Below are 19488 nucleotides of genomic sequence, written 5' to 3'. Positions count from 1 at the left end.
GCCAACATGACTAAGCCGCTTCTGGCAAACCAGAGCAGTGCACGGAAATGCCGTTTACCTTCCCGCCAGAGTGCTACCTATTTATCTACTTGCACTTTGACATGCTTTCAAACTGCTATGTTGGAACGAGCAGGGACCGAGCAACGGGAGCTCACCCCATCACGGGGATTCGAACCGCCAATCTTCTGATCAGCAAGTCCTAGGCTCTGTGGTTTAACCCACAGCGCCACCCACGTCCCTAATATTCTGTAATTGGCACCAAACGGAAACCTGCAGGACCACCGCAAAGAGGCTGCCATATAGGAGGGGATGCTTTGAGCAGTTTCTGCACCAAGGCTGCTATAGCCACAAAGATACTTCAATCCCCTGCCTGGAGCAGGGCTAAGCCCAATGGATGTCAACAGCTTCTGGGATGCTCCTGGCATATAAGTCGAGAGTCCAGGAAAACAGATCTGGAAAGAGCCACGAATAAGGGACACAAACATTCTTTGTTTGGATTTCAACAAAAAAAACCAAAAACCCAACTCCTTTCACAGCAAGAGTCCAGGGCTCAGTCATTCTCTGAGCCTTCACAAGCAAACTGAGTGTCTTCCTTACAAGGTGGCTACCAAGCAGAAGTTCCCAGGTGCCCCTAACTCCCTCTGAAGTCCCTGGCTGGAAGGCTCCTGCTCCTGGCTCAAGAAGCAGAAGGCCCAGCTGGGTCTTGGCTCAAAGACAAGCTCTCCCCAGCAGGGACGGCCAGAACTAAATATACTTGTAGACCACCTTCTCACGAACCGTCTGCACTTCCATCTTGACGGGGCACTTGTACAGGAAGGAGAGCAACGTCTCTGTGTAGCCAATCAGGAAGTAGAACTTGGAAGGCCGCAGCTTCTGCAGGAAAATGGCGCAGATGATCAGCGTGTTGGCACGGCGCTTCAACACAATATCGCTGGCCAGGCAGCCATGGAAGGTGCCGTAGATTAACTTGCGGATGAAGACATCCTCCACAGAGCGTTCAGCTGCCCCTCCCTCGCCGCTCAGGTTACCTACAGGGCAGGCAACAACACAAGGGGAAGGGGGGGAGTAGGTTATTAATTCATTAATTGTAGTATTTCTATCCCACTTTTTCCTCCAAGGAGCTCAAGGTGGTATACATAGTTCTCATCCTCCCCATTTCATCCTGACTGTGAGGTAGGTTAGGCGAGTGTGAGTGACTAGCCCAACATCACCCAGTGGGCTTCAGGGCTGAGTGGGGATTCAAACCCTGGTCTCCCAGGTCCTAATCTGATACTCTAACCACTATACCACACTGTCTTTCTGTATCAGGGAGCACCAGCCTTGCTGTGCTCTGCATTCAGGAGGGTCATAGCTAGTGCTGGTGGTTTCAACCAGCCTTTTGGTTCACAACTTTCACTGGGCGGCAAAATGGCCGAGCCAATGAGGACATGGCTCTCAATCCCAGGGGAAATTATTATGCCTTTATTGAATTGCATTAATTGTTTTGATGAATTAGTGGTTGTCTTTTTGCTTTATTTATATGCTGCTGTGTTCAAATATGATCGTGACTGCAATGTATGTTTGTGATTTAAGGCTCTTGTGGTTGTTGTGGGCTGCTTTGAGCTCAGCGCCTGTTGCTGGAAAAGCAGAATTACAAATATTAAATCAAATCAAAGTGACTGAATACCCTTCCAAGGAGGCCAGGTTTGGAAGAACTTTGTATGCCGCTCATAACAAGTGCCAAGGGAGTATCTACACCTGCCAAGAAAACCACCCATTGCAGACAAGAACACCGAATGAGTTTCTCTTTTCAAGACACAAGTGGTGCAGAAGATGTCAAGAGTGATGACCCACCACCCCACCACCTCCTTTCTCCAACAACAGTGTCCTAGGCCCCGTTTGATGACAACAGCCCCAAACCCAAAACCTTCCAGGAAGGAGTGGCAGCAGACCACTTGTACATCTCCACCTTTTCCAAATACAAGTGCCAGAACAGCCCATTCCCTCCCCCCCCCCACTGCCCCCCAACTCACTTGTGTGCTGGGAGAGCCAGCCCTTGCGGTGTGCAATGAAGTGGGGTGGATGGGCTTCCTCATAGGTTACGGGCTTGTCTCCTTTCCCAACACGAACCCGAGCTGCTCGGTTCTGCAAGAGAGGTGTTGCAGGAGGTGTTTACCTCTCTCACACAAACAGCATGTGTGCGCACAGGAAAATCCTATGCCATCTTTATAATAATGGAAGGCATCTTGCCCTTGCCTGCAGTGCCACAATACACAGGAAGCCAGGGGTGGGCAGAGCCTCACAGCCCTCTGGGTGGTTTACAATATATCCACAAGGACCTTTGACTCTGGATTTGGCACCAAAGGGAGTGGTTTTTTTCTAATGCAGATTGCTGTGCAAGGAACATTTATACAAGAGAAAGAAGATTCTTGGGGAAAGAAGACCCAACCCCCCCAACCCTGCTTGAATGCTGTGGTGCTGATTATGATCCCCTTCCTGACCTAGCCTTTCTATTGAAAGGTCCTGACAGGGGTGGGGGGTAGAGGCTCCCTTGAACCCAACTCAGCTGTGGCATGCTCAGGGCCCCTCACAGGCCTAAAAGGAAAGGTAAAGGGACTCCTGACCATTGGGTCCAGTCGTGACCGACTCTGGGGTTGCGGCACTCATCTCGCTTTATTGGCTGAGGGAGCCGGCATACAGCTTCTGGGTCATGCGGCCAGCATGACTAAGCTGCTTCTGGCGAACCAGAGCAGCGAAAGGAAACGCCATTGACCTTCCCGCCAGAGCGGTACCTATTTATCTACTTGCACTTTGACGTGCTTTCGAACTGCTAGGTTGGCAGGAGCAGGGACCGAGCAACGGGAGCTCACCCCGTCGTGGGGATTCGAACCGCCGACCTTCTGATCACCAAGTCCTAGGCTCTGTGGTTTAACACACAGCGCCACTCGCATCCCTGGCCTAAATGTGAGGGGACCTAATTCATACAGAAAAATCCCTCTGCAGATAAAATGAAAGGTGCTCCCAACACCTTTTAGCATGGTATGTGGTTAGCTTTCTGCAGCAAGCAAAGTCAGAGAACCCCATTTGAAACCCTGGCCCTAGAAGGAAAAAAACCCAGTCTTTCCTGCAAAAAGGCAGAGTGCTCCACAGCATTCGCAGGACAGCAGCCACCCAAGTATCTTTTGGATCTCTCAGGCTCTTACCTTACAGCAGGCAACACTGGTCCGGAAATCCCGCCTTGCACAGAGCTGCCAAGAAATATTGCCAGGACTCCCTACAAAGACCTGAGAATAGAATGACAATCAGCTATTCATCTGACACAATGGAGAACCAAACCAAGCACTTCTATGCATATTTTTAGGTTAGCTCAACAGCTCCCCTGTAGTAGAGGGGACACAAGCACACACCACACTTTCTAGGTCTCTAGCTCCCACTACTCAGAGATGCTGTTGCCTCTGAACAAAGAGGTGCCATTTAGTTATCAAGAACTAACAAGTTTGGCAGCACTCAGCCTCCAAGAAGGTTATGTCCTCAAAAAAGAGAGAAGAAAACTAGAATCAAGGGACTGGCTACAGAGATGGTGGAAAGGTTTGAACTGTTTGAGAAATAAAGAGGATGGACTCAAAATCTTAAGACAGCAAAGCAATGATACTCAATAGTCATTACTGAAACCTGATGGAATGAGATGGAATGGAATGGAATGGAATGGAGGAACTGAAGGGCTTAGATTATTTTAAAAGAACAGATCATTAAAAGGATGTATACACGAATGAAGAAATCTACAAACCTAAACACTTGGGTAAATTTTTTTATAAAGAGGGAAATAACAGCTACATCTTTGTGGGAGCATGCTGCAGACTGTCATGTCAAAAAGAAGACTTGAATGATGCCTTCCTAGATCTAGAATCATAGGACCCTCAGGGTCATCTAGTCCAACTGTCTTCTATGCAGGAATCTTTTATCCAAGGTAGGGCTTCTGTTCGAGGACCCTGAGATTAAAAGTCTCATGCTCTACTGACTGACCTATCACAGCCAGATGAGCACATTTTCAAAGAAGAGATTTCAACTATCCTGATATATACCGTAAGGCAAGCTTTGCTGAACCTAAAATTCCTGATGCCTGGCTGACAACTTCATCTTCCAGAAGCACTGGAAGCTGCTTGCATGTGGGCAAGACAATACGGGCTATTTTTAGGTGATGGACTGTACCAAAGAGTGGCTTCTGGAGAGAAGAGGCAAGTTGGATGCCCTAGGGTTCCATTCTGGGCCTGGCATAGTTGAACATATTCCTCTATGACTTAGATGGAGGATGCTCATTAAATCTGCAGAAGACACCAGACTGTGAGGGGTAGTGAATACCTTTGAAGGCAGGAGAAGGATGCAAGATTTATCCTGGCAGGAGAAGAACAGGATGGGTGACACCTGGCTTAGCAGGAGCACGTGTGAAAAGGACCTAGGGGTCTTAGCAGAACACAAACTAAACAGGAATCAGGAGTGCACTGTGGAGTAGCTAAAAAGGCTAATGCAATTCTAAGTTGCAACACCAGAAATCATACAGCGTCTAGACTGTGAGAAGAAACGGTTCCAAAGCTCTGCTCTCCTTTGGGCAGGTCTCACCTGGAGTGCCCAGTTCTGGGCCACACACAGTTTAAGGATGATGCTGACAAAGTGGGACATGCCCAGGAGAGGAGGAACAAAGATGGTGAAGGTGCTATGAGGAACTGTGGAAGGCATTGGGCATGTGCAACACACAGAGACAATTAGGAGACATAAAGGTCACCTTCAAGGTGGCGGTTGTTGGACCACAATTTTCCTCATCCCTAGCTGGGTCTGATGGCTGTTGTGGCCCAACATCTGCAGGCCACCACCCTAGCTGCCCCTGACGCGCATGAAGTTGGGCAGGGCCGGAACTGAAGGTAAAGAGATTTAGACTGAACTTCAGGAAGAACTTCCTGATGCTGAAAGCAGCTGAAGGTTCACCGTGCCTGTTCCAGGCTTCATTGGAAGCTTTTAAGCGAAGGCCCCTTAAATGTAATTTGTCACGTTTATATCCCGCCTTTTTCCCTCCAAGATGCTCAGGATAGTGTGAATGGCTCTCCCCCACTTCCTTCAATAAATCCCACAACAACAACAACAACCATAGCTGTCAACCGTCCCTTATTTGGCGGGAAACTCCCTTATCCCAGCGCCGTGTCCTGCTGCTGTCCCTTATTGATGATGTCCCTTAAATTTCCCAGGTTTCATGCTCGCCCGGCTCAGGAGGGAAGCAGCGGCTCGGGGTCCTCCATGTCGAGAGAGCGCGCACACGAGCTGCTGCGTCTCCGTCTCTCCCTTTCCCCCCTCAGGGGCGCGCCGTGAGATGGGTGGGCGGGCGGGCAGCCCCTCTCTTGCGAGACTTCCGCGGCGCTGCCAGGGGAAGCCAGAGGCGGCAGCAGCAGCGGCGGCTGAGGAGGTGGCCTGAGGGAGGAGGAAAAGGAGGAGATGGGGAGGGACGCAGAAGGACAGCGCTTCAGCGGCGCCGCAACCGCCTCATGCCGGACTCGTGGGCAGCGTGGGCGACATTCTCTCTCCCTCCGTCCTTCTCTCTCAGGCGGGGAAGGGCCGATGGAACTCCTTGCGCCAGGACAACAGCAACCCCGACGTGCTGCTTAGCATACCCTCCAACCAGTGCAGCATCTTAGTGTAGTGATTTCCCCCTCTGCATCCCTTTCATAACTCTATTTTTATAAATCATTTGTCCATCCATAGCCCAAATTTTTACGACAAGTTTTCTGTCAATCCTCCCAATGTATGTAACTGTTTGCAATAGCTTTTCAGCTAAATTATAACCTTTCCCCATTCTTTATTAAAGAGGTCATCTTCCTGGTTTCTAATTCTGCCTGTACGCTTTGCCATCTCGATGTCGTTCATCAGTTTTGTCTGCCACTCTTCTTTGGTGGGCGTTGTAGACCCTTAGGATCATCCAGTCCAACCCCCTGCAAAACACAGTCAGTCGCAGCAAAAGCAGCCTGGCTCCATCAGTGGCGGATTTCTGTATAAGCTAAGCAAAATCCCTTATTTTGGCTGCTGATCCCTTATTTTCGAGGCTGCTGGTCCCTTATTTTCAAATCTGTAAGTTGACAGCTATGACAACAACCCTGCGAGGTAGGCTGAGAGGCAGCGACGCCCCCCCCCTCAACGTCACACGCGGGGAGCTTCCTGGCCGAGTGGGGGCACCTGAAGCCTCCGCAGTAGCGCGTGAAGTCCCTTCCAGCCCCCCCCCCCCCCAGCGACTTCCTGACCGCCCCCAGACTCGCCTCGAGGCCCCGCCGAGCCGCCACCGCCGTCCTCCACCAGGGGGCCGCCATCTTGGGACTCGACGTAGGGAAGAAGGATGAACCGGCCAAGCCTCGCGAGAAGAGGGGAGGGCGGAGGTGCCCGGATGTGCTCGGAGACTAGCGATAGAGAGGAAGGGAGGGAGAGCTCGAGCGCCAGCACGTTATGGGTCGAGTCCAAAGAGAGAAGCCGAGCACGTGCTGCCTCACAACTTCCGGTCGCAGTGCGACACCTCCTGGACCTTGCCAGCCCTGAGTTCCAGTGACTTCATCTAGATTTAAAACGGGCATCCAGTCTCTCAGTGACTATTCCAGGGGTGATCGGAGCTGGTGCGATTTCACCCGCAAGTTGCAGGAAAAAATATTTTGTCCAGAGATCTGTCTGGCAAGGATGGCTATATCCAGAGAGAAAATGGGCTCTTCTTGTTTTTTGTAATTTAAAAAAGAAATCCAATCGAACAGCAAAATATAAAACTTGGAATCACAGAATTGTATAGTTGGAAGGGACCGTGAGGGTCATCTAGTCCAACCCCCTGCAATGCGGGAATGTTTTGCCCAACTTGGGGCTTGAACCCATGACCTTGAGATTAAGAGTCTACGGAGAGAGCTATCAGTTGTTAAAACAAGAGGGGAAAGGTCGTGCAATTTTCTCAGTTGGAATTCTTGTATGGGCAAAGAACATAAGAAGCGCCTCCTGGATCAGCCCAAAGTCCAGCGTCCGGTTCTCACAGTGGCCAACCAGATGCCTGTGGAGAATCTCATAAGCAGGACCCGAGCACAAGAACGCTCTCCGCAACTGGGATTCAGAAACATTATTTCTGCCCCCGACTGTGGAGTCAGAGCATAGCCGTGCCGGCTAGTACCCACTGATGGCCCTCTCCTCCCTGAATTTGTCCAGTCCTCTTTGGAAGCCGTCCAGGTTATTGGTCATCACTCTCTCCTGTGGCAGCGAGTTCCATAGTTTAACTGCACTGCATGAAGGACAACTTTCTCTTCCTTGTCCTGCTTCTTCCAGCATTCAGTTTCATTGGATGTCCACAGGTTCTAGTGTTATGAGTTTCATATTCATCTTTATGCCCCCCCACCCTCAGATGTAAGATAGGGCAGCTGCTGAGTGCTGGCCTGGTGGTAGCATATGTTCTGTCCCCAGGCCCAGACAGGGGGGTGGCATATGGGCCACTTGGCCCAGGCCTCCGATTCCAAAGAGGGCCTCGGTCAGCATATTCACAATTGCTAGGAAAGCATATTTAAATGTAAATACTTCAAATAATCCTTTTCCCTATGTATTTTTAAAAAGCACTATTGTATATCTATATTTTCCATTTTGTCTTTATATGCAGATACACTTCAAGCCTTGAAATAAAACTACTTGTCAGCATAAATTTTGTGAAAATTATTTAAATATTTATTTATAAGACTTCAGTTATCCCCAGGGTAAAAAGGGGGGGGGGGGCAGATTATCTACCTGGCCGGGGCCTCTGCAAGGCCCCGTCTGTCCCTTCCTCACGGGCTTGATGTCTAGTGCCCCGTTTTTGACATCCAGGCATGTTGACACCAAATGGTTTCTTTGCAAGCCCCGTCAACCAGCCAGTGATCAGCCTTGCCTTCCAGCCCAGCCATATTGAAAATGAAAACGACCCTGGCATCACCCATGACACCCGAAGTTGGGCAAGCAGGTGTTGTTCTGCGGCCCTGATTAGCCCATGGCTGCTTTCTATAGGATTACTTTCATACACACCCTGGATCCACCATATAGAAAGGAGGTAAATCACCAAAGCAAAATAATATTTTATTTTATGGAGGAGAGAGTAAAACAGGGGAAGAGGGGGTCTCTATGTCTCCTCCTGTGTTCTGGAGGAAAGATGTCTTAGCGAAGGACCCATTTGCTGGCCTTGGAGCAGTTAGCCATTTACCTCCCTCCTCCATACCTGTCCTGTTTATATGGGGTTATGCCAAGTTCTGATGGCACCAGATGCTTCTGATAAAACCAACCAGTCCACAGAAGCTTGTGAGTCAAGGTCACCCTTTGCTCTCTGTTGCCCCAGGCAGGCCGACTAAGGTGAAAGCTATTTGGTAGGTTATGGGATGCGGTAGGTTAAACCACAGAGCCTAGGACTTGCTGATCAGAAGGTCGGCGGTTCAAATCCCCACGACGGGGTGAGCTCCCGTTGCTTGGTCCCTGCTCCTGCCAACCTAGCAGTTCGAAAGCACGTCAAAGTGCAAGTAGATAAATAGGTTCCGCTCCGGCGGGAAGGTAAACAGCGTTTCCGTTTGCTGCTCTGGTTCGCCAGAAGCAGCTTAGTCATGCTGGCCACATGGCCCGGAAGCTGTACACCGGCTCCCTTGGCCAATAAAGCGAGATGAGCACTGCAACCCCAGAGTCGGCCACGACTGGACCTAATGGTCAGGGGTCTCTTTACCTTTACCTTTATTCGGTAGGTTGGCACCAGAGAGTGGCTTCAATAGGAAGGGGTCAAAAACGGGTGTTGGGGGGGCCATTATTATTCCCCCTCCCGCCTAGAGCCACAGCTCTGCAACCCTGTGCAACCTCTGAAGCTCCATAGTTAGAGGGAGGGGCAGCTTTGACCAAGAGACAAACCACCAGAGAATTGCCAAGGGACACAAAGAAATGTGTTTGTGCTGCTTTTGATCTTTATTCCGTTTCCACCCCATCTTTCGCACACGGAACTCAAGGGAACGTCCATGGGGTTCTCAAACAGGCCCCAAACACCAGAAGCACAGAAGCATTGGCAAGGCGGCCCTATCGCACATCTGTCCCAGTCTTATGTCCTGGTTCGCCTTCCTCTTCAGAGGAGCATCTTGTGGAGGAAGAAACACCTGGAATCACATCCTCCACCAGGCTGGTGGCTGCAGAAACTGGGGGACCACAGGCGACCAGTTCGTGGGGTTCTCCAGCTCTTCTTGGTTGGCTGGGACAAGGCCAGAACTCTGGTTTACAAATCTACCCACATTCAGCAGATTCTTGCAGTTAGGAACCAGGTTCTTACAGATAACACTGTACTGTTGCCCTCTTGCTCACAGGGATGCGGGCTGGAGAATAATTATTATTTGGGGTGTGCGCACAATCACGCACACACACAGCACTCGCTTGCGGGGGCTGCTGTGGTTGCTCCCTGCACTGGCCAGCATCCTTGCTTGCCCAGAGCCTCTGTCCTGTGTCTGCCTAGATGCCCGCTCCTTCTGGGCAGCTGCCACCCACTCCTTCAGATCCCTCCTGCTTGGGTCTGTCCTTTGGAGCCTCGTTGCAGCCACTAAAGGCTTGGTTCTGGATCCCGTTGCTGCTTTCAAGAGCAAGGCTTTTTGTCTTCTGCTGCACACTCAGGTGGATGCTATCAGGCCCTAGTGGGGTGGGAGAGAAAGAAGTAAAGTCAACCACCAAGCTCCCTAACCTCACATGAAGCACCCCCACCGCATGGCAGGTGTTATGTATTGAAGTGCTTACCCTGGTCACCAGGGGTATTGTGTATACAGTGGTACCTCTGGATGTGAACGGGATCTGTTCCGGAGCCCCGTTCGCATCCTAAAGCGAACGCAACCTGCGTCCGCGCGGGTCCCATTTTGCCGCTTCCGCGCATGCACGTGACGTCATTTTGAGCGTCTGCGCATGCGCAAGCAGCGAAACCTGGAAGTAACGCGCTCTGTTACTTCCGGGTCGCTGCGGAGCACAACCCAAAAATACTCATCCTGAAGCTACTTCAACCCGAGATATGACTGTATAGTTTTCAGGAAGACACAAGATCTACCCACTCTGGAAGAATGGCAGATGAAGGTGATTGACTACATGGAATTGGCAGAAATGACTGGCAGAATCCGAGACCAGGGAGAAGAGTCGGTGAAAGAAGACTGGAAGAAATTTAAATACTATTTACAGAAATATTGTAAAATTAAGGAATCTTAGAAGGATGTTGGATAGAAACTAAGTGTTTCCAGCTGTAATGCTTTAAGAGATACGGGGGAAAAAAGGTTTACAAATGGGTAAAAGCTTAATGGTAAGGATTTGCTGAACTAACAAACTGAACTGGAATACAAAAAAGGGAGGTACGAGGAGGTCCGGGGAAATAAGTGTAAGGAAGATATGCTTTGGAAAATTAACGTGTTTTTAACTGTTTTTATTTTGTATGTTTCTTTTTATTTTTCATTTTTTTGTTATATCTTAAAAACTTTATTCTTTTTTCTGTATTTTGTATTTTCTTGTATTTTTATTTTTTGTCTTTGTGTAATTTTTGTATTCTTTGAAACTTTAATAAATATCATTAAAAAAAAAAAAAGACTGTATAGTTTTCACTCAGGTCCACATCAGTTAATTTAAGCGGGAAACCCTGGGGGGGGTGTTGTTATAATGTTGACAGCCGGCTGCCTATAAAAGCAGGCGGCTGAGCTGTTCAGTTCAATTCAGTTCCAGCTTACTATAAAGAACCACTTGGAGAAATCTCTGTGTCGTCTGCTTTGTCAACCCACTACAGTGGTACCTCGGGTTAAGTACTTAATTCGTTCCGGAGGTCCGTACTTAACTTGAAACTGTTCTTAACCTGAAGCACCACTTTAGCTAATGGGGCCTCCTGCTGCCGCCGTGCCGCTGCAGCACGATTTCTGTTCTCACCCTGAAGCAAAGTTCTTAACCCGAGGTACTATTTCTGGGTTAGCGGAGTCTGTAACCTCAAGCGTATGTAACCCGAGGTACCACTGTACTTAATAGCAGCCATTCTGGAGGACAGTTGCTGTCTCGGTCAAGGAGCATGCACAGAAGAGAAGCGCTGACCGCCATGATTTGTTCATAGCTGTAGTCTGATTGCCGGGAAGGAGGGAGCTCATAAGAATATAAGAAGAGTCTGCTGGATCATGGCCCATCTAGCCTCTTATGTGACTGCTCCAGATGCCTCTTTTGGGAGACCAGTAAGTAGGATTTGAGCACAAGAGACCTCTTCCCTCTTGTGGTTTCCAGCAACTGGGATTCAGAAGCATTGCTGGCTTCAACCGCAGAGACAGAGCAGAGCCATCGTGGCTAGGAGCCATCGATAGCCCTCTCCTCTGTGAACTTGTCTTTTAAAGCGATCTAAGTGGGAGGCCATCATCAAGTTGGACAACCATTGCTGCCTCCTGTAGGAGCAAGTTCCATAGTTTAACTCTGTCCTGCATGGCGTGGGCGTGGGCTTAATAATAATAATAATAATAATAATAATAATAATAATAATTTGTACCCCGCCCATCTGGCTGGGTTTCCCCAGCCACCCTGGGTGGCTTCCAACAAAGATTACAAATACATTAAAATGTCACACAGTAAAAACTTCCCTGAACAGGGCTGCCTTTAGATGTCTTCTAAATGTCAGGTAGTTGTTTATCTCTTTGACATCTGGTGGGAGGGTGTTCCACAGGGCGGGCGCCACTACCGAGAAGGCCCTCTGCCTGTTCCCTGTAGCTTTGCTTCCCGCAGGGAGGAAACCACCAGAAGGCCCTCGGCGCTGGACCTCAGCGTCCGGGCAGAACGATGGGGGTAGAGACGCTCCTTCAGGTATACTGGGCCGAGGCCGTTTAGGGCTTTAAAGGTCAACACCAACACTTTGAATTGTGCTCGGAAACGTACAGACAGACAGGCACTGTGCTGAGCAAGTGGGGACCTGGTACAGAGCAGTGCTGCCAACTCTTTGAAAGTGGGGTGTATTCTAAATAAGCAAGTTAAAGCCAAAATAAAAGAATCCTTCCAGTAGCACCTTTAAGACCAACTTAGTTGGTCTTAAAGGTGCTACTGGAAGGATTCTTTTATTTTGACTATGGCAGACCAACACGGCTACCTATCTGTAACTGGAACCAAGTTAAAGCCGGCACTGAAGATTAAACTGGATTAAACACAGCTTACATGTGTTTTGATGTGCTATTAGGAAATTCTTTTTGCACAGTTTGGTTTTGAAATGCATTGTTTTCTTTGCTGCAAGCCACTCTGAGCATCTTTTCGTGCGGGTGTGAGAAAGTGACATGGAAAAAAAAGCGAATGAATGAAAGCTCAGATGGATTTGCATCTTTCCGAAACGCTGGAGAAGAGAGGAAGAGATGGGCCCGTTCGACAGGAGGAGAACCCAGAGTGAGGTCTCGTGGAGAGAGGAACCCCCTGCAGCAAGCAAACTACCTCTGCAGAGCACTTCCTTAGAGTCATTAAGCAAAGAGCAGTTCTCTCCCACCCCACGAGCAATGGTGGGCAACCACTCCCCCCCCCCCCCCGTCGCAGGCAGCTTGAACTGTGCCTCCATCCCCCTGTGTCCCTGTACTCTTTGCCCCTCATTACAGGCTGTCTCGGGACACGGTTGGCGCTGTGGGTTAAACCACAGAGCCTAGGACATGCCAATCAGAAGGTCGGCGGTTTGAATCCCCGCGGCGGGATGAGCTCCTGTTGCTCGGTCCCTGCTCCTGCCAACCTAGAAGTTCGAAAGCCCATCAAAGTGCAAGTAGATAAATAGGTACCACTCCGGCGGGAAGGTAAATGGCGTTTCTGTGCGCTGCTCTGGTTTGCCATAAGCAGCTGAGTCATGCTGGCCACGTGACCCAGAAGCTGTACGCCAGCTCCCTCGGCCAATAAAGTGAGATGAGCGCCACAACCCCAGAGTCGGCCACGACTGGACCTAATGGTCAGGGATCTGTTTTACAGGCTGCCTCAGCAATTGCCCCTCTTTGTAGGGGTCTGGCTTGGGAAGGCAAACTGGCTCACCGAAATAACTGAGGGCCACAGGCAGGAAGACGAGTCCGTGGAGCATCCCCAGCAGCGTGATGATGAGGTTGAGGCGGAAGAAGAAGATCTGGATCAGCTGGGCTTTGGCAAAGGCCAGGACCACAATGCCCGGGAGGTTGGTCATGGCCACGCCAGCAAACACCTGGAGGGAGAGCAAGCAGACATCACAGGCTGGTTATACCCAGAAATCTCCAAATGGGGGAGAAGGGGCAGAGTTGGCTCACACAGCAGGGACTGCCTCTGCAGGCAGGTGAGGAGTGCTATGGCCTTGGCAGCCTCACGAACACAGCCCAACGCCCAGTTGGCTGCCCACCAGATGGGCATAAACAGCTCCCAAGAGTAGAAGTTGGAAAGTGGAGGGAGAGGCTGAGGAGCTCTCGTGCCAATTTGGAGCTGGTTCCGGATGACCAAAAGCAATGTGTTTATTTGGGGGGGCAGGGGGGTGAGAAGAGCACAACTGATTCTGGAGAGGGGGAGCAGAGGTTTGGACAGCCATCCATCGGATTTTTTAGCTGTGATACCTGCAACGCAGGTGGCGCTGTGGTCTAAACCACTGAGCCTACGGCTTGCAAATCAAAAGGTCAGCGGTTTGAATCCCCACGAGGGGGTGAGCTCCCGTTGCTTGGTCCTTGCTCCTGCCAACCTAGCAGTTCGAAAGCACATCAAAGTGCAAGTAGATAACTAGGTACCGCTCCGGCGGGAAGCTAAATGGCATGACTGGACCAAATGAAATTAAGTGGTCAGAATGAAATTAAGTGGTCTTAGCAGCAATGTTATAAAGGTGTATGTAAAAATGGATTGTTAACAGATGAGAATTCAAAGTTATAATATATTAAGTTAAAGGATTAAGACAAAACAAAGAGGGAAAGGAATTGCTGAATTAACTAATAGAACGGGAATACAAAAAAGGGAGGTGTGAGGAAGTCAGGGAAGTAAGGTAATGAAATTTAAGTTATGGAAAGATCAATGTGGTTTTTTTAAGTGTTTTTTTATCTTTTTTTGTATTTTGTATTTTTCTTTTTTATTTCTTTTTCTTTTCTTTTTATCTATGTAATTTTTTCTTTGAAACTTTAATAAATATCATTTTTTTAAAAAACCAAAAAAACAAAAACAAATCGTCAGGGGTCCCTTTACCTTTACCTTACCTGCATTACAGGGAGATGACACTTGGGGTCCCTTAGGTAAAGGTAAAGGGACCCCTGACCATTAGGTCCAGTCACGGACGACTCTGGGGTTGTGGTGCTCATCTCGCTTTACTGGCCGAGGGAGCTGGCGTACAGCTTCCGGGTCATCTGGCCAGCATGACTCAGCCGCTTCTGGCGAACCAGAGCAGCACACAGAAACGCCGTTTGCCTTCCCATCAGAGCGGTACCTATTTATCTACTTGCACTTTGACGTGCTTTCGAACTGCTAGGTTGGCAGGAGCAGGGACCCAGCAACGGGAGCTCACCCCGTCGCTGGGATTCAAATCACACTCTACAATTCACTGATTCTACGAACCAGCTCCAAAGGCCCTATGAGGGCAGGGCCTCTCCAGAGGCGGATTTAGGGCACTGTGACCAGTTACACCACACTGGGCACCAAGCCTAGGGGGCACCGCAGGACACCACAATTCTGATGCAATGAATTGAGCAGAATGGAAGAGGAGAGGCAAGAGGGGGGTATGTCACCGTGGACATTTGAAAGACCAAAGCCTGGTCTCTCTTCCCTGCCCCAGTGCACCCAAGCAGCATCCTAAACGAAGTCACAGACCTCCCACATGTGCCCCTCTCCCCACGACTCACCGCACTCCCCATGTTGACTGTGGCCTCTCTGGCTCTCTCCACTTTGGTGGGCTGTGTGCTGATAGCGAAGGAGCGGGTGATATGGGAGACAAACTCCACCGAAATGCCCACAGCCTGCCGGGAGGAACAGAGCCTTTGTCAGAAGGATGAGCAGGTTTATTATTACTAAATTATTATTTTATTATTATTATTATTGCCAAGCCCACCTGGCGCATTTGCTGGGCCAAAAAGCCCCAGTTATTTTTTTGTACCGTGTACGGCAATTTCGACCTGATCAGCAATGGGCACAAAAATTGCACCTTGCACATATGTGGTGGACCTGTCCCAAGGTGAAAGACTTCTGGGAAAAGATTTATAATGAATTGAAAAAATGTTGAAATTGTCAGCATCGCCCTTGAGCCAGTGTCACCAACTGGACTCATCCACTTCAGCCCGGACTGGGCTAGGCGAGCTGGGTAGCACTTCCAGAGACCACCTTCTGCACAGGAACAGGCCCCCCCCCCCGACACTGACTGACTGACTGATTTGGTGCTGGAGCAGAATAAGTAGAGAGCAGAACACGCCTCCTCCTCTCTGGAGAATCAGCAGACTCCTCAGGAGATTCTTGGATATGGGAGGGGTGAAATCTCCTCAGAAATACACATTTATTAAGAAACGAGAAGCCTTTCTGCTTGGAATAACAGGTTTGGAATTGCCCAAGAAAGATTGTTTTTGTATGCCACAACTGCAACTATATTTTTTTGGGTCAAAAATTGGAAATTACAAGAAGTACCAACAGTGGAGGAATGGCAGATGAAGATGATGGACTTTTGGGAGCTAGCCGACCTGACTGGAAGAGTCCGCAACCAGAAGGAGGAGGAGTACCAAGAGGAATGGAAGAAATTCAAAGTCTATTTAGCTAAATATGTTGAGATAACTTAAATAGAATTACTTGCAAGTACAGTGGTACCTCAGGTTAAGTACTTAATTCGTTCTGGAGGTCCGTTAACCTGAAACTGTTCTTAACCTGAAGCACCACTTTAGCTAATGGGGCCTCCCGCTGCCGCTGCGCCACTGGAGCACAATTTCTGTTCTCATCCTGAAGCAAAGTTCTTAACCCGAGGTACTATTTCTGGGTTAGCGGAGTCTATAACCTGAAGCGTATGTAACCTGAGGTACCACTGTATCAGATAGGCCTAGGATTTAAATATGTGATGTTGTAGAATACTATGTTGTTAAAATGAAAAGAAAGAAAGATGTTAATCAACCAAGTAAATTCTATGTGAAAATAGTTTTGGAAAACTGCTACAATGATTTATATGGAAACTCAGCCAAGGGGATTCGAGGAAGTCACCCAACAATGTTAACAAAAGTGGAATTATGACAGTTAGGATAAATGTTTTTTTGTTTGTTTTTTTAATGTTTTCTTTTCATGTTTGTGGATTTATGTGTCATAAATTTGGAAAACTAATTAAAAAAAATTGGGGGGAAGGAAATGCACCTTGCTTCTGTTGCGACTGAAGGAGACATATGGTCCAACCTAACCTGGGCACCTGGTATGGAAGCGAGAGCTGGACCATAAAGAAGGCTGTTCGCCGAAGAATTGATGCTTTTGAATTCTGGTGCTGGAGGAGACTCTTGAGAGTCACATGGACTGCAAGAAGATCAAACCTCTCCATTCTGAAGGAAATCAGTCCTGAGTGCTCACTGGAAGGACAGATCCTGAAGCTGAGGCTCCAATACTTTGGCCACCTCATGAGAAGAGAAGACTCCCTGGAAAAGACCCTGATGCTGGGAAAGATGGGAGGGCCCAAGGAGAAGGGGACGACAGAGGATGAGATGGTGGGACAGTGTTCTTGAAGCTACCAACATGAGTTTGACCAAACTGTGGGAGGCAGTGGAAGACAGGAGTGCCTGGCGTGCTCTGGTCCAGGGAGTCACGAAGAGTCGGACACGACTAAACGACTAAAGAACAACAACCTGGGCATCAGGTGTGTTTTGTCCAGTGGTTACAATGTTCATAGATTAATTGGTAAAGGAAATCATTGTAATCAGAAAATGGAGAGGGGGGAAGAGAAGCAGCAGCAGGTTTTCCCACCATTACCCTTCAAGTTGCTGTGTCGCATTCAGAATATTTTTTTTCTTGTTTCCCTCCTCTAAAAACTAAGTAGAATTGTCCTTTATACTTGCAAGCCGGTTTGGTGTTTTGGTTTTGTTGCATTACATGGGCTTGCTTACCGTCACCAGGTTGATGAGGGAGATGGCATTGAAGGAAATGTCCCACAGGGTCATGGCTCCCTGGGTGTCCACCAATATCATGATGATGGTGAACAGGTTGATGAGTCCTGAGCGCAGGTCCATGCCCAGCAGGACACAGCAGACCAGGAAGGTGGGGAGCAAGCAGACGGCCAGGTTGATGACTCCAGCAAGGGCGATGCTCAGGAACTGCTCGTAAAAGACATAGGTGATCCTGCAGAAAAACCACAACGGCGGTGGGAACACCAGCGAGGCACAGAGACCCACTTTGACGCTCTCCCCAGAGCCTCGCTGACCCCAGGGGTGAAGAGAAGGGAAACTAGGGACAGTTTCCCCCCAAAAAAGGACAAGATGCCCTTTCCGGTCCCTCCCCAGCCGCTCCCAACATCTTACGTGTATGGGAAGACCGTGAAGTCGGGGTCTGTTCCTGGCACCTGCCGCATGGCAGCGGTGATGTTGGCTGCCAGTTCCCGGGCCGCCTTCAAGGCTGCTGTGTACTCCTGCGAGTTTTTGAGGGGCATGTGGTATGCCATGAAGCGGGATGCTGTGGAGAGAGGAGACAGGCGCTGTAGCGGCCCGGCCACCCAGAGGGGCTGCACCCCTTCGGAGGGGCATTAACCGCCTCCCTCCTCCTGCAGCCTCCCACCTCCACAGTGGGGGGCCAAGGAGATGGCACTGGCAAGTATATGAAGCCAGAAGCCCACCTCCCCATCTGCATATCCCTCCACCCACCCTGGTTGCCGCAGCAAGAGAGTCGGTGCCCTCCTGGCAGGGCAGCAGAATTCGCACCTGGGGCTTCTTTTTATTCTGGGGATGGGAGGGGGGAAACACTCACCTATGACTTCCCCATCTGGTCCCAGCCGCACAGACGTGTCATAGGCACCACGACCCCTGGAGAAAAAGATGGGGGGGCACGTTGAGTGTCAGACAGAAGCACTCCCCATGGCAGACCCAATGCAGCAGGTGCAAACTGGAAATGGCCCCAGAGCCCTTTTTATTTTATTTTATTTTATTGATTGATTTATTGCGATTATTATCCCGCCTCCTTTCCCCCAAGGAGCTCAAGGTGGTATACATACTCCTCGCCCCCATCCTGGCATTTTAACCTCACCACCACAACAGCTTTCCCGTAAGGCAGGCTAGGCTAAGAGACACACTGACTGGTCCAAGGTTACCCAGCGAGCCTCATGGTAGAGTGGGGAGATTCGAACCCTGGTCTCTCTCGGGTCTTAAATCCAGCACACAAACCACTACACCACACTGGCTCAAAGCCCAGGATAGGAAAGGCTTAGGGCATTCCAGCTGGCTAGCAGGCAGCCAAACTGTTTGCTGCCAACAGTTCCCCAAACGGCTTGGAAACAGCCAGCCCCATGGATGTCTCACACATCAAGACCTTCCTCAGATGTCCCCCCCTCAGGGCCTGGATTTAGAGCTCTCACCCCACAGAAACGCGGGTGGCGCTGTGGGTTAAACCACAGAGCCTAGGACTTGCCGATCAGAAGGTCAGCGGTTCACGATGGGGTGAGCTGCCGTTGCTCGGTCCCAGCTCCTGCCAACCTAGCAGTTCAAAACCACTTCAAAGTGCAAGTAGATAAATAGGTACCGCTCCGGCGGGAAGGTAAACGGCGTTTCCGTGCGCTGCTCTGGTTCGCCAGAAGCGGCTTAGTCATGCTGGCCACATGACCCGGAAGCTGTACGCCGGCTCCCTTGGCCAATAAAGCGAGATGAGCGCCGCAACCCCAGAGTCAGCCACGACTGGACCTAATGGTCAGGGATCCCTTTACCTTTTACCCCACAGAGGTCAAGCTGCCCCCAGGAAAAAACCATGCGCTCCATAACAATCTCCAACCTCCTTGTGGGCCATTTCCCGCAAAATCCACCCACAGCCTGCCTACCCTGTCCTGGCCTCGTGGGCTCCACTGGCTCAATCCGGCTGCTCCTCAGCCTCGGAGCAGCAGCTGCCCCCCCCCCTTCCAGTAGGGGTGCCTCTACAACGCACAACCAGGCAAGGAGACCCTCTCTGGGGAGGGGGGGAATAATAATAATAATAATAATAATAATAATAATAATAATAATAATTTATTTGTACCCCGCCCATCTGGCTGGGTTTCCCCAGCCACTCTGGGCGGCTTCCATAGAAACCAAAAATACAGTAAAATATCACAGATTAAAAACTTGCCTGAACAGGGCTGCCCTAAGATGTCTTCTAAATGTCAGGTAGTTATTTATCGCTTTGACATCTGATGGGAGGGCGTTCCACAGGGCGGGCGCCACTACCGAGAAGGCCCTCTGCCTGGTTCCCTGTAGCTTTACTTCTCGCAATGAGGGAACCGCCAGAAGGCCCTCGGCGCTGGATCTCAGTGTCCGGGCTGAACGATGGGAGTGGAGACGCTCCTTCACGTATACTGGGCCGAGGCCGTTTAGGGCTTTAAAGGTC

General features: G+C 49.8%; 2 protein-coding genes across 2 annotated transcripts in view; both read right to left on the bottom strand.

Annotated features, from left to right (window-relative positions):
- Window positions 1–469: 469 nt before the first annotated feature.
- On the bottom strand, window positions 470–6391 carry MRPS24 (mitochondrial ribosomal protein S24). The gene is made up of 4 exons (XM_081017631.1): window positions 6276–6391; window positions 3183–3263; window positions 2013–2124; window positions 470–1028 (listed from the first exon to the last, which is right to left on the bottom strand). Exons 1-4 carry the CDS (start codon window positions 6324–6326, stop codon window positions 745–747), a joined length of 528 nt encoding a protein of 175 aa, XP_080873757.1. The 5' UTR covers window positions 6327–6391; the 3' UTR covers window positions 470–744.
- Window positions 6392–8905: 2514 nt separating this feature from the next.
- NPC1L1 (NPC1 like intracellular cholesterol transporter 1) overlaps window positions 8906–19488 on the bottom strand; it is a 28394-nt gene continuing 17811 nt past the window's right edge. The window contains exons 14-19 of the mRNA XM_081017285.1: window positions 17887–17942; window positions 17445–17595; window positions 17034–17265; window positions 14817–14930; window positions 13012–13174; window positions 8906–9653 (exon numbers count right to left, since the gene is read on the bottom strand). Coding sequence (XP_080873411.1) covers window positions 9478–9653; window positions 13012–13174; window positions 14817–14930; window positions 17034–17265; window positions 17445–17595; window positions 17887–17942 — 892 coding nt within the window. The 3' untranslated portion in view covers window positions 8906–9477. The remainder of the gene's footprint in view (window positions 9654–13011; window positions 13175–14816; window positions 14931–17033; window positions 17266–17444; window positions 17596–17886; window positions 17943–19488) is intronic.

This window comes from Podarcis pityusensis, assembly GCF_964106645.2.
Source record: "Podarcis pityusensis genome assembly, chromosome: 8".
Lineage (NCBI taxonomy): Eukaryota > Metazoa > Chordata > Lepidosauria > Squamata > Lacertidae > Podarcis > Podarcis pityusensis.
Note: the sequence above shows the minus strand (reverse complement) of the source record. Positions and strands in the feature narration are given on the sequence as shown.

Coding starts and splice junctions, on each gene's coding strand:
- MRPS24 (XM_081017631.1), bottom strand. CDS start 6,326: ATGGCGGCCCCCTGGTGGAGGACGGCGGTGGCGGCTCGGCGGGGCCTC. Junction 2,125..3,182: donor CCAGTGTTGCCTGCTGTAAG/GTAAGAGCCTGA, acceptor CCTCTCTTGCAG/AACCGAGCAGCTCGGGTTCG. Junction 1,029..2,012: donor CTGGCTCTCCCAGCACACAA/GTGAGTTGGGGG, acceptor CCTGCCCTGTAG/GTAACCTGAGCGGCGAGGGA.